At 46.4% G+C, this 18,754-nt stretch overlaps 1 protein-coding gene and 1 long non-coding RNA gene across 4 annotated transcripts in view; one reads left to right on the top strand and one right to left on the bottom strand.

The window, feature by feature from the left end:
- The window catches only part of LOC104052011 (bifunctional heparan sulfate N-deacetylase/N-sulfotransferase 4), a 106,707-nt gene that overhangs the window by 3,420 nt on the left and 84,533 nt on the right, over nt 1-18,754 (bottom strand). Inside the window, exons 7-14 of one of the 2 annotated variants that reach the window (XR_010372812.1) lie at nt 15,297-15,479; nt 13,476-13,572; nt 12,230-12,353; nt 10,459-10,633; nt 9,225-9,395; nt 6,964-7,073; nt 2,561-2,663; nt 1,651-2,177 (exon numbers count right to left, since the gene is read on the bottom strand). Coding sequence is in view for 1 of the 2 variants with exons in the window: in XM_064450567.1 (XP_064306637.1) it covers nt 2,058-2,177; nt 2,561-2,663; nt 6,964-7,073; nt 9,225-9,395; nt 10,459-10,633; nt 12,230-12,353; nt 13,476-13,572; nt 15,297-15,479 (1,083 nt within the window). In the remaining variant the exon portion in view is untranslated. Of the gene's footprint in view, nt 1-184; nt 2,178-2,560; nt 2,664-6,963; nt 7,074-9,224; nt 9,396-10,458; nt 10,634-12,229; nt 12,354-13,475; nt 13,573-15,296; nt 15,480-18,754 lie in introns of those variants that run through there. The other variant, XM_064450567.1, reaches the window with a different exon arrangement.
- Nucleotides 1-18,754, top strand: part of LOC135313185 (uncharacterized) — a 93,697-nt gene that overhangs the window by 42,507 nt on the left and 32,436 nt on the right. The window contains exons 3-4 of one of the 2 annotated variants that reach the window (XR_010372813.1): nt 15,236-15,380; nt 16,532-18,134. The exons of the other annotated variant lie outside the window; for it this stretch is intronic. This is a non-coding gene — a long non-coding RNA (uncharacterized LOC135313185). Of the gene's footprint in view, nt 1-15,235; nt 15,381-16,531; nt 18,135-18,754 lie in introns of those variants that run through there. 2 annotated transcript variants of the gene reach the window in all.

Here is an 18,754-nt window from a genome sequence, read left to right as displayed (position 1 = left end):
CCCCTGCGGCTCCGCGGGGGGTTCCTGCCCTTGTCCCCTTGCCGCCCGTGCCGTGGGCCCTCCTGCAGAAGGAGCCAGGGCTGAGGGGGAGAGCAGGAGCGCAAGGGGCCGCGTTGCACCTCAGCCTCTCCTCCGTGCAGCCCCGCGGGCCCCGAGGGGCCAAGGAGGGCAGTGCCGGCTCCTCGCGCGGCCGAGGGGCCTGGACCGGGACAGTGCTGGGGCTGAGGAGGGGGCTGGAGCAGGGCGGGGGGAAGAAGCAGCCAGGCACGTTCAGGCGGGCGGTGGTGGGGGAAGGCGACAGAGGCCAGGCGAGAGGAGCCGCTGTGGCAGGCAGGCGGTGCCGCTGCCGAGCTGGGAGCGCGACGGCTGGCACCGGGACGGCTCTGGGAAGCACTGGACGTGTCAACCCAAAATAAGCTAGCGTCATCCTCTTGGCGGACAGTCCCATGATTTAGGAGTTTGGAAATGCTAAGATAGACATCTACGTGTATCCGCTGGTTTGAAGCCTAAATGACTTCGTTTAAGTGCTCTTGAATCCCACAGCCCACGACGCGCGCTGGTCCGTGCTCCCGGAGGCTAGCTCGCCCTGGTCTGCCTTCGTGGTGCGAGCCCAACATCCGCTCCTGTCTCCTGAGCTAGGAGCTAAGGGTCAAATACACGGGGAGGGGAAAGCACAGGGGCTCTCTGCAGCACCCGAAGTGGCTTGTGCCTACGAACTAAAACGGGGAAGTTTGAAAACTAAACCTACTCCATTTTGTGCTGCGTAAAGAACATGTAGCAAAGCTTTGCCGGGTTTTGTTTTCTTGAGAAAAAGTGTTACAAGGCTAAAATGCCTGAATGGTGCTTGTTCCCTCAGCTTAGATGTCCCAGCGAGTTCCTGCCCAGTCTTGTTGACCTTGCCCACACAGATCTGAGAAGATAGCACGGTTCACAATATCATATTTTTGGCAAACTCCCCTTTCATTTACCTGTGGGCACAAAAAGCAGATATTTGAGGGTAGGCGTATGCCTGACCTAGATATACGGTAGGTAGATATTCAGGCATAAAAATATATGTATCAGACACGTGTATGTGATATAGTGAATACGCTTGTCCTCTCAACTCCATTAAAGTTTATAGAAAGAGTTTATTCTTCAACAGAATGTAGGGGTTTTTTTTCCCAAACCTTAACAAATACCTTTGGTTATTAAAGTTTTTTTTTTCTTCTGTAATAGCTTGCAGGCTGACACCCTAAAGGACTAACCCCATCTCTTAGTTTTGAAGGCTTCAGGTCAAAAACATCGCTTTCCAAATAGAAACAAAATTGTTGACATTAGGCTATGGCCGGTACGCTGCTTGCGTGGCTTGCTTAGATTTTAAAAGGTTTTGATAGTGTTTTAAGGAGTCCTGTGGCATTATGGCAAAATATTCGGCACAGGCTGTCATCAGTTATTACAGGAATCCCAGGGGAGCGGGTCAGGTTAGAATTTAGGCCACCTCTTTCTGTGGAGAGAGCAATGGTGGTGCATTAAGACTACATATATCTTAGCCATTAGGCATCCTGACTGCAACGTGCTGAATATCCCCCTATGAAACGAGAGGAAAACTTGCAGGGCTGGGCGGGAAAAGAAGCAAAAACAAACGCGGAGAAACCCCGGCGGATGACCAACCTCACAGTCCGGCGAGAGATGTTCCCATCCTTTGCTCGTGTCCTGACAGACTGCAATTTGTCATGTACACTGAAGTCAATCCATCCTACACACAGTTTCTGGTTCTTCCTGGTGAACAGAGGAACTAGGCTATGCACGGATCCCGGGCTGGATAAAGAGTAATGCCACGTAGCTCCGTATTGTCTCCTGGAAGCTGACAAAAGGGGTCGGTGCTAATAACTGTCAGCGCGTGCGTATAAACAGTTGTCGGGTTTGCTTTTTTTAATTCTTTTGTGGGTTTGTTTTTATTTTTCATAGAAAGAATGTTATTCATGAGGTCCTCTACTGACGATCACAAGTGAGTCGGAGAAGCAAGGGCTTTGACGGCGAAGGAAATCGTCCTTATTTGGGTCCTCCGCCCTTGCGTGCTACCTGACCTTCTGCAGCTCCTGCCTCAGCCAGGAGGGCAGGGGCTGCCCCAGCCTGTGCAGCAGCTTGGACAACTCCACGTTGTGGTCTCTGTAGTAGCTCGACAGAAACGCTCGAGACTGAGAAGGGTTAAAAAAAAACAACAAACCAACAGTCAAAGAAGGAAACGCACCCGACGGGAGGTTTGGGCAGGTGCTCCTGCCCGGGAGCTGTGCGCTGCTCCCAGAGAGGGGCTTTTAAGAGGGGGCCATTAATCTCCTGTCGTTCAAAGTTTATTAAAGGTTTCTGATTTTTAAAAATATCAAGGCAATGAAAATAAGAATAATAAAAAAAGAAATCAGTGCCTTAAACACTGAATATTATATTCAAGATTGATACAAATTTTGATGTTATGATCAATATTAATATCTATATAATCTATATCTGTATCTAGATATAGTTATCTATATCTGTATCTATCAATATTTAAAAACTTCAGCTTAAATCTCTGGAAAGCCCTTACCTCTTGGTCCATTGGTGGGTATTTTCGACCTTTGCTTTTTCCCAGGCACTTTGTTTTCCCTCCTTCCAATAACTGGCACCAAAAGCCTTTCTGAGGGTCAAACCTGTAGAGGATTATATTTTTTGAAAGACCTCACTGCAGGAGAATCTCCCAGCTACTAAGGCGTCAGCGTTAGCCAACAGTTATTGCTGCACGCGTCTCTCTAAATGACTGAAATACTGAGGACAGGGCGGGAAACAGCTTTCAGCTCTTGCGAAAGCTCTGGGAATTTATTTTTTTCCACCAGTTTGCCTTGGGAGAGACCCAAGGCAAGAAGTTTTTCACATTTCCCTTTGCCTACGCTAGCTAATTTTTATTCTACTTGTCCGGCACGTAGGGTACAAGTTTTAAGCGTTCGCCTATGGGGTGCCAGTTAAGGTCCTGAGCATCAGCCTCAAGGATCCTACACGGCCCCACTCCAGACTGTGACTCGTGTTTTATTGTCTGGGTTTGGTCAGAGCTTTTATTCATCAAACTGCTCCGTGTATCCCTGCGGGATGCTAACGTTTTGATCAATTGACACTCGAACAAGGAACGTTTTGTTGAAAAAATTACTGAGCAGCTCTTTTCCTGGAATTAGATGCGCTGTATTCTCAAGGACGCTATCAGCTGCGCTCGAGGAAGGCTCTCCATCCGGCCGGTTGGAGCTGACGCGGGTGTAGGTCAGCGCCGTCAAGGTGAGAGGGGTTAAAAAGGGCAAGCGGATCTATTTGCTGACTTCAACCGGCGTAGGCTCAGTCCCTAAGTCTATTTATATAGAAAGTGTGTGATCGTCGCATGACTACAAAATGGTGAGAAATACAATGCTGAAATGTTTTATGTTGATTTTTGAGTGAAATAAGCAGCGTTCGGGTCTACCGAAAGAACCGCCGGTTGGTTGTTGATCATTTAACTGCACCTGAGAAGTTGGTTGTTCCATATCATTAGATCTAAATATAATTTTCATTCCAAAGACGGCATTACAGCGTAAACACTGTCTTAGCAGTCTTATCTGAAATGTGCAATTTGATTTTGATGTCTAAAATTCAGAGATATAGGAATTTTAGATTAGGGCTTTAAAACACGTACTCACTAAGGGATGAACAACACGCAGCGTTAAGTTTTGAATTTATTGCTGTGGGACTTGCAGCATGCATAAAACATTGAAAAGGCTCGCGTTTCTGCTATTCAGCAGATGTTTGAAAAGGATGAAGTATAATTGGCTGGAACATGGAGTTAATAAGTTACAGACTGCCTTTTTGCCCTGGGTCTCTCCGTACGACACGGGTGCACCTGCAATTAGCTGCTGTACGTAACTGAACTAATTTCTGGAGAAGGGCGAACCTTCTTCACCTTTTTTTTTTTAATTTTTTCTTCTTCCCCAGCCTGTTATTGCAGGCCTGACCCTTGTTCCCTAAATTGTCTCAGTAGCTGTATCAATTAAAAACAAATACATCATCGCTTAAATGGATATATCGATGATAGACTCATTTCTACTTTGGCCTTTTCCATCTGCTCATTGCATGGTGAAGTACTTTAGCTGGCTTGCACTAATTTCCCAAGAGAAGCAGCAATAGAGTGTGCTGGGTAAAAGGAAAACTGCAAAACTACGCCCCAAACAATATTTCTGCCTCAGAAGGAGCATATTGAACATTATTAAGAGAATGTGCAGATCGGGGTAGGGGAAAAGAGGGTAAGACAGCTTGGGCTGGATCCAAGCCGTTGCGTTCAGGTATTATGAAACTCTCAGGGCTCCTGAAAATGTAAATGCAGATCATAAAATCATCGAATGGTTCGGGTTGGAAGGGACCTTTAGAGGTCATCTGGTCCAACCCCCGTGCAGTGAGCAGGGACATCTTCCCCTAGACCAGGTCGCTCAGAGCCCCGTCCAGCCTCACCTTGAATGTGTCCAGGGATGGGGCATCGACCACCTCTCTGGGCAACCTGGGCCAGTGTCTCACCGCCCTCATCGTAAAAATTCTCTTCCTTATATCTAGTCTGAATCTAGGTCCTCTTTAGCAGTGTGTGTAAGAAGCGACGACCTGGTTGGCCATCTCAGCCGTGGCTCTTACTAACCCGGCGGGATGGGCACTTCTCTCCAGGTGCCCCAGCCCTGCCTCCGTCCCCGCTCTGCGCTCTTCCCACGGTTCCGATTAGTACCTTCCTTCTGCCTGGGTTGATTTTGCTCTCCGATGACTTTCACGTAATTAGTCAGGGTGATGAACTTGTTGTGCACTAGTGTTTGCAGGACTGGCTCCTTAGGCCGCTTTGTGACAACTTTAAAAATGTGCGGGGTACAGTTGTTAGGCAGTAATGACTAGGAACGGACCCACGCAGTCTTTTTTACTTTGACAGTCCTACCATAAAACAACTACATTGTTTAATGCATTTTTCTCTTCCAACCTAAATCCGCAACAGAGATGTGTGCTTCCACAGCACATTTGCATTCTTGATGCCTCTACACAGCGATTGCATAATTTTATAGGTCTGTTTACAATCCATTTTTCCTGTCCAAGCAAATACGAGAGGCCAAATTTTTTCCTGGTGCGTGACTCTACTGACTTTAATTCAGTTACAGAAAGGAAGATATATGTACGTGGGTGTGTATTTTTAAAACCTTAGCAGAAGGCACTGCAGATGTGCGGCAAGAGTTGTTCAAACATCAGTAGTTCAGCTGTGTATTCAAACTCCTCCTCCATTTCATCCGCTTCGGAAGCCAATGACTTAAAAAATTACATTCTGAAATCCAAAATTTTTCCTCTAGAAATAGATTTTGGCAGAGCGACATTCTTAAGACCCAACGAACAACAAGCACTCGGCTCTCACTTTATACCTATTATATAAATAACTATAACCCTCCCAGTGGTGGAAACATTAAATAATGATCATAAGCAGAGAGGAGGCAGTGTGGGGTGGGTGGAACCTCTGTGGTCTCGTTTTCCCACAGTTTTCCTGGCACCAGCCCGCAGGGAAGGTGAGGTACAGGCTTTTCTACTTCCCGCCCCGCAGTGTGCTCTCTGCTTGCACACTGACTTGGAAAAACTTCCACAGCAGTGCCAGGCTTCTCAGCCCACGGATGTCCCAGGGCTCTTCCAGCCCAGCGCTTCTGCCTGTAATGAGATGATGCTCCTCATATGGAGAGGCTCAGTGCAAAAGCTTCTTACAATTTTCTGCCGGACTAAGAGGGAAGAGAGAAATTCAGCCCACTCCCGCCCCTGCAGAGCCTCTGCCTTCCTGCAGGGGTTTGAGAAATGTCAAAGAGAGAGTGCCACACAGGCCATTAATCCCCCTTCGTGGGGAAAGCCTCGCCCGCCGGGTGGCGAGGGTGAGAAATGTGATCTGCGCTCATCACAGCTGCCTTTGCTAGATCCGAACCAAAGGCTGTGGGAAGTCAATCAAAGGGCTTTCCCTACGTTCAGGGGACCTTGATTTGGGCTCCTGCGGAGCACCTGCAGTTTTGGCACCGACAGCCCAGGCCGAGAACAGTCAGGCTGAGGGTTTTGTGCTTCATAGGCAACATACGCGCGTCTCCCCCTGCTCCAGGTGCTGCGCTTGAGCCTGGCACTTCCAGGTTAGGGATCTACTATTAGTAGTTTATAATTTTACCAAACTTCAAGTGTACAGACTAAATTCTTCTGTGCCATGTGTCTGGCTACTACCAGGTCAAGGTCAGCAGAATTGGCTCAACCATATATGAAAATGAGATTAGGGAATGAGATATTTGGTCCACGTTAAAAGCAAACAAGCCAAGAAACCTTGCGACCAGATGAATCTTGTCATACTGAGTGCTTCTAACCCAGTCTCTGTCATTCGACTCCTATATGAACGTGATAAAAATGCTTAAGCCAAACTTTTCACACCTGACATTAAGTGGCCTTCAGCTTCTGGAGACTGTCATAAGGTTCAACGGTCTGACGTGCAAATGCCTGCTGGGCTCCCACATGCACCGCTCACATCGACCGAATGTACGTTTTAAACAGCGCGGCGATGAAAGCAAAACCAGGTACCGTGAGAAAACGAGTCCTGGGCATCTCCGATCATACACTCAAACTTAGCAGACATTTTTAAGGTGAATCTGGGCCTTTGTTCTGCGTCTAGTAGAAAATACTGAGCAGTCATTCGGTCTGTATGTTGTGCAAAGTGGAGTTTGCGTGTGGAAATGTATGCAAGCATGCAGTTAAATTCGGTAGTGTGGTACGTGTATGCAAGGTAAGGGAAAACTGGATGGATGTTAAACACGACCTTAAGAAAACCCCAAGCTTTGCAAAATTGTCAGTGTTGTAATGTGGGGTTTTTTTTTGTTTGTAATTCATGATCAAGTGATCTTGTTAGGAGGGGATGTACACCGCGATCCCACAGGGCAGATAATAAAGGAACAGACTCACGTTAGAGCTTCAGAGTAATTATAGTGAGGAGACACTCCAAGAAACTTCTGCACTTCGTCCATCACAGTAGCTGGGTCACTTCTTAGCTGCTGTCCGTCAATAATAAGCAACTGCAGGGGTAAATATGGTAGCTATTTAGAAACAGGGCTAAGATTAACAGAAGAATGACATTATTTCCCTCTGTGGCAACATGGATTTAAATTAGCATGTGACTTTGTACGGTGCTAACAACAATCATGTGGATGAACTTCCTTTTAGAGTTGCTTTCTACGTTGAATTTGTGTAGGCGGGCGCCTTGTAACTCTGTGTGTGCACATTGCTCAGATGCGAGAGTTAAATCTCACAAGCCAAACGCCGAGTGTCAGAGAATTCAAGAAAAGAGGTGAGGGAGGCATGTAAAAATATTGTCGACGCTTACAATGTGTCCGTAGAAAATCTGGCGTGGAATAAGAAGAATAACGAAAAGCTCATCTATATCTTAGAATTAAATGTTCGGAAACCGTACAACTACGTGATCAAAAGTGATACCGTGGCGATTTCTTTGAAACTTGCCACCAGCCTGTCGACCGCGTAGGCTTGCAACACTGTTAGCAAAGGGATTCTTTTTTTGGTTTTGTTTTTAATTAAAGATTGATGTGACGTAAAGGTGCACTGACCTCCACAAGCCAGTGTTAAGACAATATATCCAAAGTCTGCTGGAGCACCAAGCAGTATTACTAATAACTATTCTGGGCAGACGTGTTTTATATTTATTGTGAGGGCTTATTATGAATTATTAAGTTTCTGAGTGCACAGGCCAAGTGAATGCACATTACTGAGCGCCCATTAGTAAGCAGCGTGAGTGCATTCTCGGTGCGCGCCTTATTAAGAATGAGTGCATTTTGTTGTGTATCTTGTAAAATTAATCACTATAACTACGAAACATGAGTGGTTACCGGTTTTACAAGAAATATGTCAATGTGCCCCTGAATGTTTAATAAGAGGGCTGCACTCGCTCTTCGCTGCAGCGGGAGAAGGAGAGAAATCTTCACGAGACAGGGCAGCAGCCCCGGGTGAGGGCAGAGAAGGAGCGCAGGTAACGGGGCACGGGACGTTCGGCACCCTTTGCGTGCTCCGGATTTGCCGGGAGAGCCCCTTCTCCTTTGGAGGAATAAGCTGGGACGTGGTGGCCGATGAGGAGACCTGTTTGCTCCTAGGGCGATACTGCCTGGGGACGGCCCCTGCTGCAAGCTCAGCTGCTTTAGGCTGTACTCCTTCCCCATTTATGAGAGAGCAGAAAGGCCAGAGGTGAAAGAAGAAAGTAAATGACTAACTGAGATTTTCTCCTTTCACCTGGAAATGGGATTGACCTGCTTCTCCTCTTTGTAGCACAGCTGAGCATGTAGAAAAAAGTGAGGGCCGCAAAAAGACAGAGCTTCTATTTCTTTCTGGTTTTTTCCAGGTCGCTGACAAAATAGGTAACGCTCAGTTCTACCTCCTCTCAGCAAAATTCTGTCCCACATAGAGCAATCTCTGGAGATACTTGTTCGTTATGCTGGCTCACTAAATACCCTTTTACAGCTTTTTCTTACAGTAGGTGGACATATGAACTCAGCTGTGGACCACATCCACGGGTAGAGAGTGCCCATGCCTATAGTTTGTAGTACTGAAATGTTTGCTTTAGGTTTATATCTGTAAACAAGTTGTTTTAGTCGTGGGAATATGCTTTAGGTCTATGCGTCTTTGTAAAGTTTTCATGGGAAAGACTGTAAGACAATTCAATAAAACATCCGAAGGAAGATGGGGCTAAAGGAGGAATTTCTGCTCGAACACTGAAAAAGGCGAATTCCATATCAAGATCAAACAAACGTGAAATTTTCTACGAAAGGGAGTGAGTGGGAAGCGGAATGAGGTTTCTTTTTAGAAAAAGCCCTGGCATTTTCTAAATGAATTTGTCAAAGCTTCCCACAATGTCTCATGCTGCAGCTGCTTGTTTCTTGGGACCCAGAAACCTCGGCAGCCTTGGCTGAGCCTGGAAGAAAACCCCAAAGTCCCCCATCGAGCCTACGTGGCCGCGGTTCGTCGCATTTTCCTGTTGCATCTTTTCCATCAGAAGTCAGAAAAATCAACACGCTCCTGCCTAGTATCCTGATCTTGTCAAATCTGCATTTCCTAACAGCTGAGAGTGGAAAACATCCCGTCACCTCTAATGATGAGGCCGTACTTATTTTGGGACTTCCCGAGAGTTGATGAGCGTGGTGAAACAACAGGTTGGAAATTACCTGTGAAGCAGGGTAATGAGTTAACCATCTCTCGATATGGACGGCGTACCATCCGGGTGTCAGGCATCTCTTCTGAAGGGTCCTTATCTCCGAGGGCGCCCAGTGGCTGGACGTAATGACTTCATAAAAATTGAATTTCAGGGCAGCGGGGTCCTCATGGGATCGCTGATGCTAACGGGAGACATTTAGACACGCATCACAAGGATGCTGAAGAATAAGCTGTAAGGCTGGCGCGGCCAGCCCGCCTGCGACCCACAGCAGCCCCTCGGCTCCCCACCAGTGCCGCTTCTGCCAGCTGGGACCGGGGCGGGCAAGGGAGCGGGATGTGGCCACCGTTCAGCCAAAGGCCCTCCTGGGACAGGCGGGAGGGGGGCCGAGGAGCCAAATTCTGCCCAAGTAGGCATGATTTTTTTTTTTAACTGCTTTTCATCTCGCATTAGCTGTCGTAAAGGTGCAAATGAGATGTTAAAAAGGGTGCAAACTGCAGCCCTAGGCTACGTTTTATTCCTTGCAGAACTCCTAATAACAGTATCAGAAATGGGGTGTTTTATGCTTATTGCAATGTTATTAATTTGTGTCTGTTTTAACACTGCTTTTAGTATTTCCTTTTTCTGTATGACCACACCTTATTTTACGTGCATGCTTAAACATCTCTTTACAAATAGATTTTTTTAAATAGTGCAGACTTCCTTATGGAAAGGTAAGAAAGAGCACCCGAGAGTTTCCTTGGAGAAACAACAGGCTTTCATTTGTTTCCAAGGAGAGAAAAAAAACCCCAACTCTCCAGGCACAGCTCTTTTTAACTCCTTGGAAACTTTAGAAGACACTGCATCCATTTGCACCCCACCGCATACGGCCCAGCTTACATGCTGGAGGATGGGATGAGCTTCTCAGCACCAAGAGCTCTGATTTTCTAGCTAGGCCACGCTCATTTCCCCCCGTGTATCTCCCCGGGCGAGGAGCACTGCTTTTGCTCTGTGCAGCGTCAGCTATAATTGAGATTAAACTGTTTGTTTACAGCTGGTGGCAGCTCTGTGCTGAGAAGTTTCATCATTTATGACACTGGTGTCACAGGTGCCAACTGCAAAAGCTGGCGTTCAGCATCCTTCCACTTCTACAGAGTGCAGCTGCTTTGCAATAAATCCCATTCTTGCTCAAGGACACAAATCCCCCCCCTGACGTTGGCCTTCATCCCCTGATTTCACTCTCCGTTTCCCAAAGGCAAGGTCCGTACCTGGTACCAGGAATACGCCCGATCGGAGGGGTCGATGAGGATGGTGATGATCTTGGCCTTGGGGATGAGAGAAGCAGCTCGCTTAGGGGCTTGCTCAGAATGGAAGTAGTTGGCACTTTTCTCAAAGAGGAAGTCAGTGGTGACATTAGAAGGAGTGGGGAAGAAATCCATGTACCTGGGAGGTGGGGAAACTGGTTAGAATTAGCAGTATCACAAAAGGGTCGTATCCCTGTGCTTCCTATTTCAGGGCGGGTGAAAAGGTGAATTTTCAGACATAATTCTCAAGAAGCAAAATTGAATTTCTCAGCTCACTCCAGAACTGGAATAAGCGGAACGCATCTTGGCTCTTACATGGCGCTGGTAATAGCTAAAGCCTCCATCAAGTCAGGTAATTAGGTTTTCCCTTTGACAGATGGGATTTCTGCTAATAAGTTCAATGTCAAAGGGATATCTTTCACCAGCTTGGGGTGAGTTCAGTTTGAGCTGCAGCAAAAAAAAAAAAACAAGGGGAAAACTTCAAGATGTCAACCTTTTAATTTTAACATTTTTGAAATATTTAATTTTGGAAACAACAAATCTCTTCATTTAGATGTTTTCAGAATGCAAGATTTGAATTTTGGCTTTGAACGGTCGTTGCCACTTAAAATTGATTGGAATGAAAAGTAAGTAAAGCAGAAGGTTCAACTGAAAGGGTGAAGAATTCAAATGAAGCAAAAGGTGAAATTGTTTTGGAGGCATTTTTTGGTCCCTTTAGTTTTGCTGAGCACTCTGGGAACTTGCAGTTTCGGTGGGACTAACTGTTCTTCATGTCCTTTCTATGGAAACAAAGTGCTTGGGGCCTCATCCTGCACATAGGACCCTACTGACTTTTGAACCTGCAGGCCAGTTTTGGTGCAGCGGGGCAGAAGAGGTCTCTGAGAGGCCAGCCTCTTCCTCTGTATCTTGTGTAAGGGGCTGCAGGGGAGAGACATCCCCCAACCCCCAAAACTGCTCCTTCTTCTCCGAGTGTATTACACCATGTACTCTCTGATAGCCGTGGGTGGTCTCTTTCCTTAAGCAGCGTGGAAAAACAAACGTCAAGCATTTTTTTCCCTGTATTTTTTTGTGACACCTTGAACCGAGAAGCCGGTCTCGTAGCTGTGGGGACAGCCTGCTTTTATCGGTCAGCCTCGTTCGCTCCGCATGCTCTCCACGCTGTATGCGGGCGAGGAAAAGCTCGCCAGATTAATCTGTTTCCGTGTAGTGCGATGTTTGTCTTATACTTCAGTTTTCACACAAGGACCTGAACTGCTGAAACGAAAGCCTTACAAAAATGCTTTTCTTAAGCAAAAATAGTAAAAGCAGTAACTGAAAATGTGGTAGGAATACCAGCTGAAACGCTTTGCAGTGGGGTCTTTTTCTCATGAAGAGATGAATCGAATCTTACTTCATTAAAAGCCTTTTTTTGAATAAAAATGAAGTGGAAATCGGCATAGGCACAGTTATGAAAAGACAGAGGTGCTATACAGCGTGAAGACAGACATCATAACTGAGCTGGCGATTGTATTCGTTTGTGAAGAATATATGAATTGTTACTGTAATATCTAAACAAAATTAAGGATTCGATTAAATGTCCCATCATTACAAATTAGTTTCTCTTTCTGCCTGATAATGTCAAGCCTAACAAACGTGTCCAGTAATTATGTCGATGTCATACGTGCCTCTGTAATTCTTCCGTTGCGATTTACCATGTGTCAGTAACGAACACTTCTTTTTTTCTTATTCCTCTTACCAGTCAATTCCCTTGTGATAGTTGTTTCCGTTGAAGAACTGAACTTCTTCGAAAGTTTTCGGGCTAGGGAGATTGCTGATAATGGAAGGATGCATCAGAAGAAATAAATAAAGCGCCGTTGTTCCTACGACAACCAAAAGAGATGCCATTAGGAAACAGAAAAAAAACCAAACCCTTGACTTTATTCATTCAAGAAAGTACTTGAAATCAATGAACGCCGAGATATACAGGAAAACTAGATTACCTTTTATAAGAAAGTTGCCTACTGATGAGAGGCCTGTGTAAGCACAAGGGGGGCTCGGGGCCGGGGGAGGCGGGGAATACACGCAGACTTCTCTGCTCATCGAACGTCTCCCATTTCCAAACTCTGAGGCCTGCTCTCTGGTACAAGCGCGATATTGCTGTTGATGACATCGCTTGCTTGGCTGCGTATTTAACCAGCGAGGGGATTTGGCCTGAACACCTTTGTTTTCAAATTATTTAAGTTGCACGAAACTTTTCAAAAGCGCTAACTGTGGGATCGTGCTTTTGCTGCTCCCAGAACTGCGCTTTTTGTCCTCTGTGTGTTTTTCCTGGGGGTCTGCTGTTGAGGAATAAATCGTCTCTGTATGTAATAAGTATACTTTAAAATCTCAGTAACAGTACTTTTTTTGTTATTTGTTTAACAAAAACAACGGGAAATGATATATGGTGGTAACCGAAACTTTGGAGAACATGTCTTTCAACTTGCTCTTCAATGATTTCGTGCTATGCAAGCCATCATCGGACGGTGAATCAAGACCTGCTGTCTCTTTGTCACTGTCGCAGAATTTCTATGTGGGTTTGGCTTAGTCATTTATTTCCCTGCCTCAGCGTCCACTTCCTGTAACGTGTCCGTAACAGTAATAGCTATCTTGGGAGTGGGAATATGTGGCTTAATGCAAGCAATGCCCTGAGACCCTCAGAGGCCTGCAAGGTGGTAAATACGTTCATTGCCAACTGGGGGCTCAAATGATGTCGAAATAATTTGTCAAAGAACTTAATAACAGTCTCAACATAGGACAGCATGTTCTTTTTTTTTTTTTTTTTAACATGAATGCAATTTTACTCTACACACCGTTGTCCCTTTCTGTTGGCGTTGAAGGAACTGCTGTCTGAGTCCCGTAGGGATCGGGAGCGCACCATCTCTGTAGCAGGGAGTTGGCTTCGGTGCACACAGATACAAAACCGGGGGGCTAACTTCAGTTACGAATGTATTACTTCTTACCTGTTTTCTGGGGTCCTATCACAAGAAATTTGGGTAGGTGGTCGCAAGTTTTGTCTCTGGACCAAATATCCCTGTGTCGTTTATCATCACACGGATTCTGAAGAAGAAAAGGTGGTTGTGTACGTCATGCTGTGGGGGCGTCCTAAATGTTTGCATGCACGCGAGTCCTTGCAGGATCTAAACGTTACGCACTAATGCCAGAGCCTTACACGGAGCAGTAAATTCCCACGTTACTTGTAAGAGTTTACTCTCGACAGATACTGAGCACGCTGGTGCAGGTCCATGGAAGCATTCAGGTGCCCAGGGACCAAACTCCTTCCAGAGATCCCAGTGAAGCCGGTAACGCTACACAGTTGTGCAGCTCCTGGAAGGAGTGGTGTCAAAATCCACACCCTGCGAGACTACCGCATTTCCTTCCCTCCGTTAGTCAGGCTTATTTCATAAACTCAGAGCGCGTAGGCACGTAGGTAGGCACGTATGCGGTCCCTTTGACTGAAATTCAATGTGTATATAATGGTTTTGCATGACTGAAGATTAAGTTCAGTCATTAGAAAAAAAAGAGTAGGAAAAGAGGGAAAAAAGATTAAAACATTGATTTAATCAAGCTCTCATTTGAGGTTAAAATGGAAACCTCTGTTTGAATAGCTTCAAGGCATTACTTTCTTAGGTGACAAAATGGTTTCAGAGGCATAGGACTTAGTGCCTATTTTAATTTGCATAAGAACCGAAAAGGAAGCTCAAAACAGAAGCGTGGGATGTTACTCACCTCCTTATCGTTCTACTACCTATGAAAGCAAAATAAAAACACGCGAACAAAAGACCCTGTAGGAAAGGTCAGGACTGACTGCTCTTTAAAGCAGTTATCGTATAGATGCTGCTTTTGCATAGTATTGGCTGGTAATAGAAGATACAGTTTGCTAGTGAGTAAAGTTAACAAAATATAACGGAGAAAATCATTAACTGGTGTGAATCGCTGCAGCTCCACTAAGCGCAATAGAAATATTATAGATTTATACTTCTTTTGCATCTGGGCCAAAAAAAATAGGGAATTTTTCTGCTCCTTTTTGCCAGCGTAAGCCCAAAATAGCCGCACAGGTCTCCGTGGCGTCACTCTGGATTTATGCCTGCCTAGTTAAAAGCGCAACGTGGCACATTATAGTCTGAATAAGAGAAGAGCCAGGTATGCGTAGCAATGATTAGGAAATTACAGTGTTGAGCCTACAAGCAGCCCTGTTGTGCATTTGAAACAGAGCTAGAAAACAGCCAGTCTGTGCAGCAACCCTCTTCTGTGCTCCAGATAGCCGGCCGCTCTGTGTTTGCTGCGCTGACCCCTCCCTTGTCCTCGCTGTTCTGTCGGAGGGGCTTCGGGCGGTGGGAGACCCTCCTTGTCGCTGCAGCGATCCAGCGTGAGCGGTTCCCCGCTAAGGGGTGCGGTGAATCTGCATGGTGCGCCGTGAGACAGCTCTCGCTACCGGCTGCCTGCGGGCATCTTCCCGATAGCGCAACGCGATTAGTTAACGCAACGCGAGGCATCAGCAAAACCACAGGCGGGGGGACGGGAACGGAAGGTCTCTCCCACATGAACGGCAATTAGGTGCTTTTAGCACGCCTGATTTGGGGGCGGGTGGAAGCTAACCTATTTCTTGGTGTCTCAAGAAAATGTAAATAATCTAAGAAGGCGTGCGGGAAGAAGTAACAAATCAATGTGAAGTGGGAGTTTTGTTTTCCTTTTCCTTTTTTTTTTTTTTTTTTTTTTACAGGAAAAGATTCTTATTTCAACAAGTGGATTGTACTTGGAGGAGGAAGGGGATGTGACATTACCTGCCAAAGAGGGTCCGTCTGCTCCGGGAAGAGCTCAAAGTACTTTTGAGCCAGTTGAACTGGGGGCAGCGTCTGCAGTTTCAGGTTGGTCGAGCTCTTGACAAAGTTGGCTAGGTTCGCAAAGGTGTATAAGCCCAGGCGGTCGTTCCCGTAGTTAGACAAATGGGTCATGAAGATGCTGATCTGGGAGGCAAGAGAAACCTTTCAGTCACAGGAGGTGGCAGCGTCTGGCTGGAAGGGCAGGCATGGGGGCTCCCGGAGCTTTGCCAAACCCTCTTTCCCCCACCCAAAACCAAACGACGATGATGAAAATGTTAAACTAGTCACACTTCGTAGCCCCGCTGCGAGGGTCAAATCTCCAAACTTGTCACGTACGCACCACCTCTTTAAAATCCCCCTTCTTATCTGAAGGGATGCATCGCTCTCAGGCTCCCCAGGGCCTGGCATTCAGGGGATGCTTTCAGAGATTTTGGGTTTTATTCTTCTGTTTTGGCTTTTTTTTTTTTTTTTTTTTACAAACAACATAAAAAATAGTTTCTTGCCTGCTCCTGTTTTCTTCACCATTCCTCATCCCCGGACCCAGGTGTCCGGGAGGCCCCTTGGTTAGGAGCACCTCGGCACCTCCGAGGCGGCCAGCTCTCCACTCCTCGGACACGTAGGTAAAGTTTAATTTCAGGGCTGCTATTTATGGAATTAACTTGAAAATCTGACTAATACGCTGTCTCCTCCGAATGCAGGGCTGGCTAGTTTGTTTAAAATGGAACGGCTGTAGGTAGGTGAATAAGTTCTGAAATGTAAAACTTTCAGGGCTTTGTGAATGATGATATCTCAGCTAAATATCGCTGTCATTGCCTTCTCCTTCAGGCCAATAGAACTTCTGCCTTTTTATCAGCCTTACTGTGGTTCTCCTTTACGTGGCCTTTGTAGATCTCAGAATTTCTTTCAGAGGGATAAAGAGAATTTGTAAGAATAATGTGAAGAATACATTTCCCAGGATTTTCTTTACATGAGGTGATTAAACTCGGTTTTGCAGCGGCAAAGGCCTGGCTTATCTGTAGATTGTCATTATTTAGCTTTACGAAGATTTTATCAAACTGAGTGTTGGTACTTGACTGTTTTACTCAGTACGTAGGCCTAAGACAGGATGCTTGATGACCGTGGCACTTCACTACACTGTTACCAAGAAATAACATACTAGTGGTAACTGAACAGCGTGCATTTTTCTTCTTTTCCAGCACCATCTCTGAAGCTGGCAATCAATAACATGCGGCAGATCTCAATTAAACAGAACAGCATGTCAGGCGGTGCACTTCTCAGTAACGGTATCATGCTTCGAGGAGGCCTTGATGCAAAGTCAAAAATTAGAGGTATAATGTTGGTTACAGCGACCTCCAGAAAATGGTGGTGGGAAGTTCAGCAGTTTGCTGCCCTGCCATAATGCTGAGAGTTTCTGGGAAAGCCAAGTAAAGCGTCGGCTTTGTGAATTCAGGGATTTCTCGTGGTACCAAAAATACATCCATAGTCCATAGGAGTGTGTCTTTCCCCAAATTCCTGTGCATCTGCCACAGCTATGAATTTCACAGGAGAGATGGAGAATCCACTCAAAGGCTGTATCTTCAGTGTCCTTACCCATGAAGCCTTCCTTCACGTGAAGTTTAAAATATCTCCATACAGGAAGGATGCGTGGATGACCTTTATGGAAGTGCCCCTTCATGCCACACTGAACACCTGCGCCTGAGAGCAAAGCGTGGCCTCGATGATGAGAGGAAACCACACTGGGCCGCGAGCATTAGCACGTGGAAGATCAGCTTCCCAACGTGTTGACAGGGTTTGACATTCTCGTTTACACAGCCGGTTCACGTCGCCCCTGTGAGACCACGGGCAGGGATCTGTTCCCCTTCAGGTTGGACTGGGTTCGGAAAAGGGACGTAGGCTCAGCACTCCCTCTCCTAGCCTTTTTGCGCCTCATTTTGGTTAGGCAGCTGGTTTGTAAACCCTCAGGAGGGCCTCATGCCTGAAAACTGGCATGGGCAATAGCCAGTCTGCTCAGCCACTTGTGTCACCTGCACTACCCAGCTAGGGTGCAGGCCTGCGGGCAGGGGTGGGGGCAGAAGCAATGCCTATTTTGGGGTCTGAAGTACCTGACTCTGAAGAAATGAGTCATCAGCAGTGAAGGCACCTGATTCACAGGTTAATTGCTTGCTTTGCAGATAGATATCTATGTCCAGGTGAGTCTTTTTTTGGATGATGAGGAATGGGAACTGACAGCACAGCTGAGGGCTGGGTGTGAGCTTATAAAGCGATGTGCAGGCAGCAGAGAGGGGACTGCAGGACGTGAGGCAGTATGTGCACCTTTCTCCTTTGACAGCTGCAGCAGGAGATCTGGGTCTCCAGCACCCCGGGTGCACGCTTAGGTCAGTGAGCTTTTTGTTTTTCCCCCTGCCTTGTGTCTTGAGGGAAGCTGGGTGTAGTTTGAGTGATACCTTGCACAGCCCAGGCATGGGGGGCAATGTTTAGGCTTCAGTCCTTTGAAGCCTGAAGTGTATGCTAGATATGCTGGAGGTGTCAAGGTGTATGCTGTCCTTGCTGGGGGTAGGCTATGGCTGGGAAACCAGGTGGATGCCCTGGCACTCTGGTCCTGGAGTTAGAGGCCTGAGAATATGTGTCTCAGCTAAGCAGCAACCAGGCTCCCCAGTAGCTAAACTGAGGGGAAGTGCTAAGTCTCAAAACTCAGGCCTGCACAGCTAAAATGTCTGCAAAATGCCCAGGTGTTTCTCAGGAAGGTTGTTATCGCTCATCCATGTGGCTCTGTCCTGCTGCCTGGCAAGAGCTTTCCAAACCAAACTGCTGCTACCACCTGGAGATGAAGTTTGCCCTTCATTATGTTGCTGTTCTGGGGTCCCAGGGTTAAGCTTTAGCACAAGAAAGTGCTGCTGACAAAAATACTGTGTCCGTAGCACACCTTGCTGTCCTGACTTCCAAAATAACCCCAGGAGAAAAAGCCCCAAGCTTTCCACTCTCACCGTCTTGCTCCGGCAACGTGGCGCTTCTTTAAGCACCAGCCCGCAATGTTTAAAAACACGTCCATTAGATTGTTAAATTTTTGATAAGGCTTTTAGTACTTCTGTAAGGTGAAGATGGATGGAGCTTAGGAGAAAGTGCCCCTTATGGTCTATCTGCAGTGTGTTTGCTCTGTGCCCGCTTTATTCCACAAGAGGTAATTTATTCTTTGCTTTTATTCTGCTCTGAGCCTCTGTCGAGCAAAGATTGGCAACTGTGCGAGATCTTTCTTCTGTCAGCTTGACTTTGTGGATTCCAGTGCCTGTGATTTTATGACTGAAAGCGTTTGACGGAACTCGAGTGAGCACTAAAATTGCCCTGAACTTTGTGCGTGTCCATAGGTATGACCCAAGAAACACACAAGCAAGGTAATGGATCTTCTTTGGGTTTCCAGTCTA

This window comes from Phalacrocorax carbo, chromosome 4 (assembly GCF_963921805.1).
Source record: "Phalacrocorax carbo chromosome 4, bPhaCar2.1, whole genome shotgun sequence".
Classification (NCBI taxonomy): Eukaryota; Metazoa; Chordata; class Aves; order Suliformes; family Phalacrocoracidae; genus Phalacrocorax; species Phalacrocorax carbo.
The sequence above is the reverse complement of the archived record's forward strand: the minus strand, read 5'-3'. Positions and strand labels throughout refer to the sequence as shown.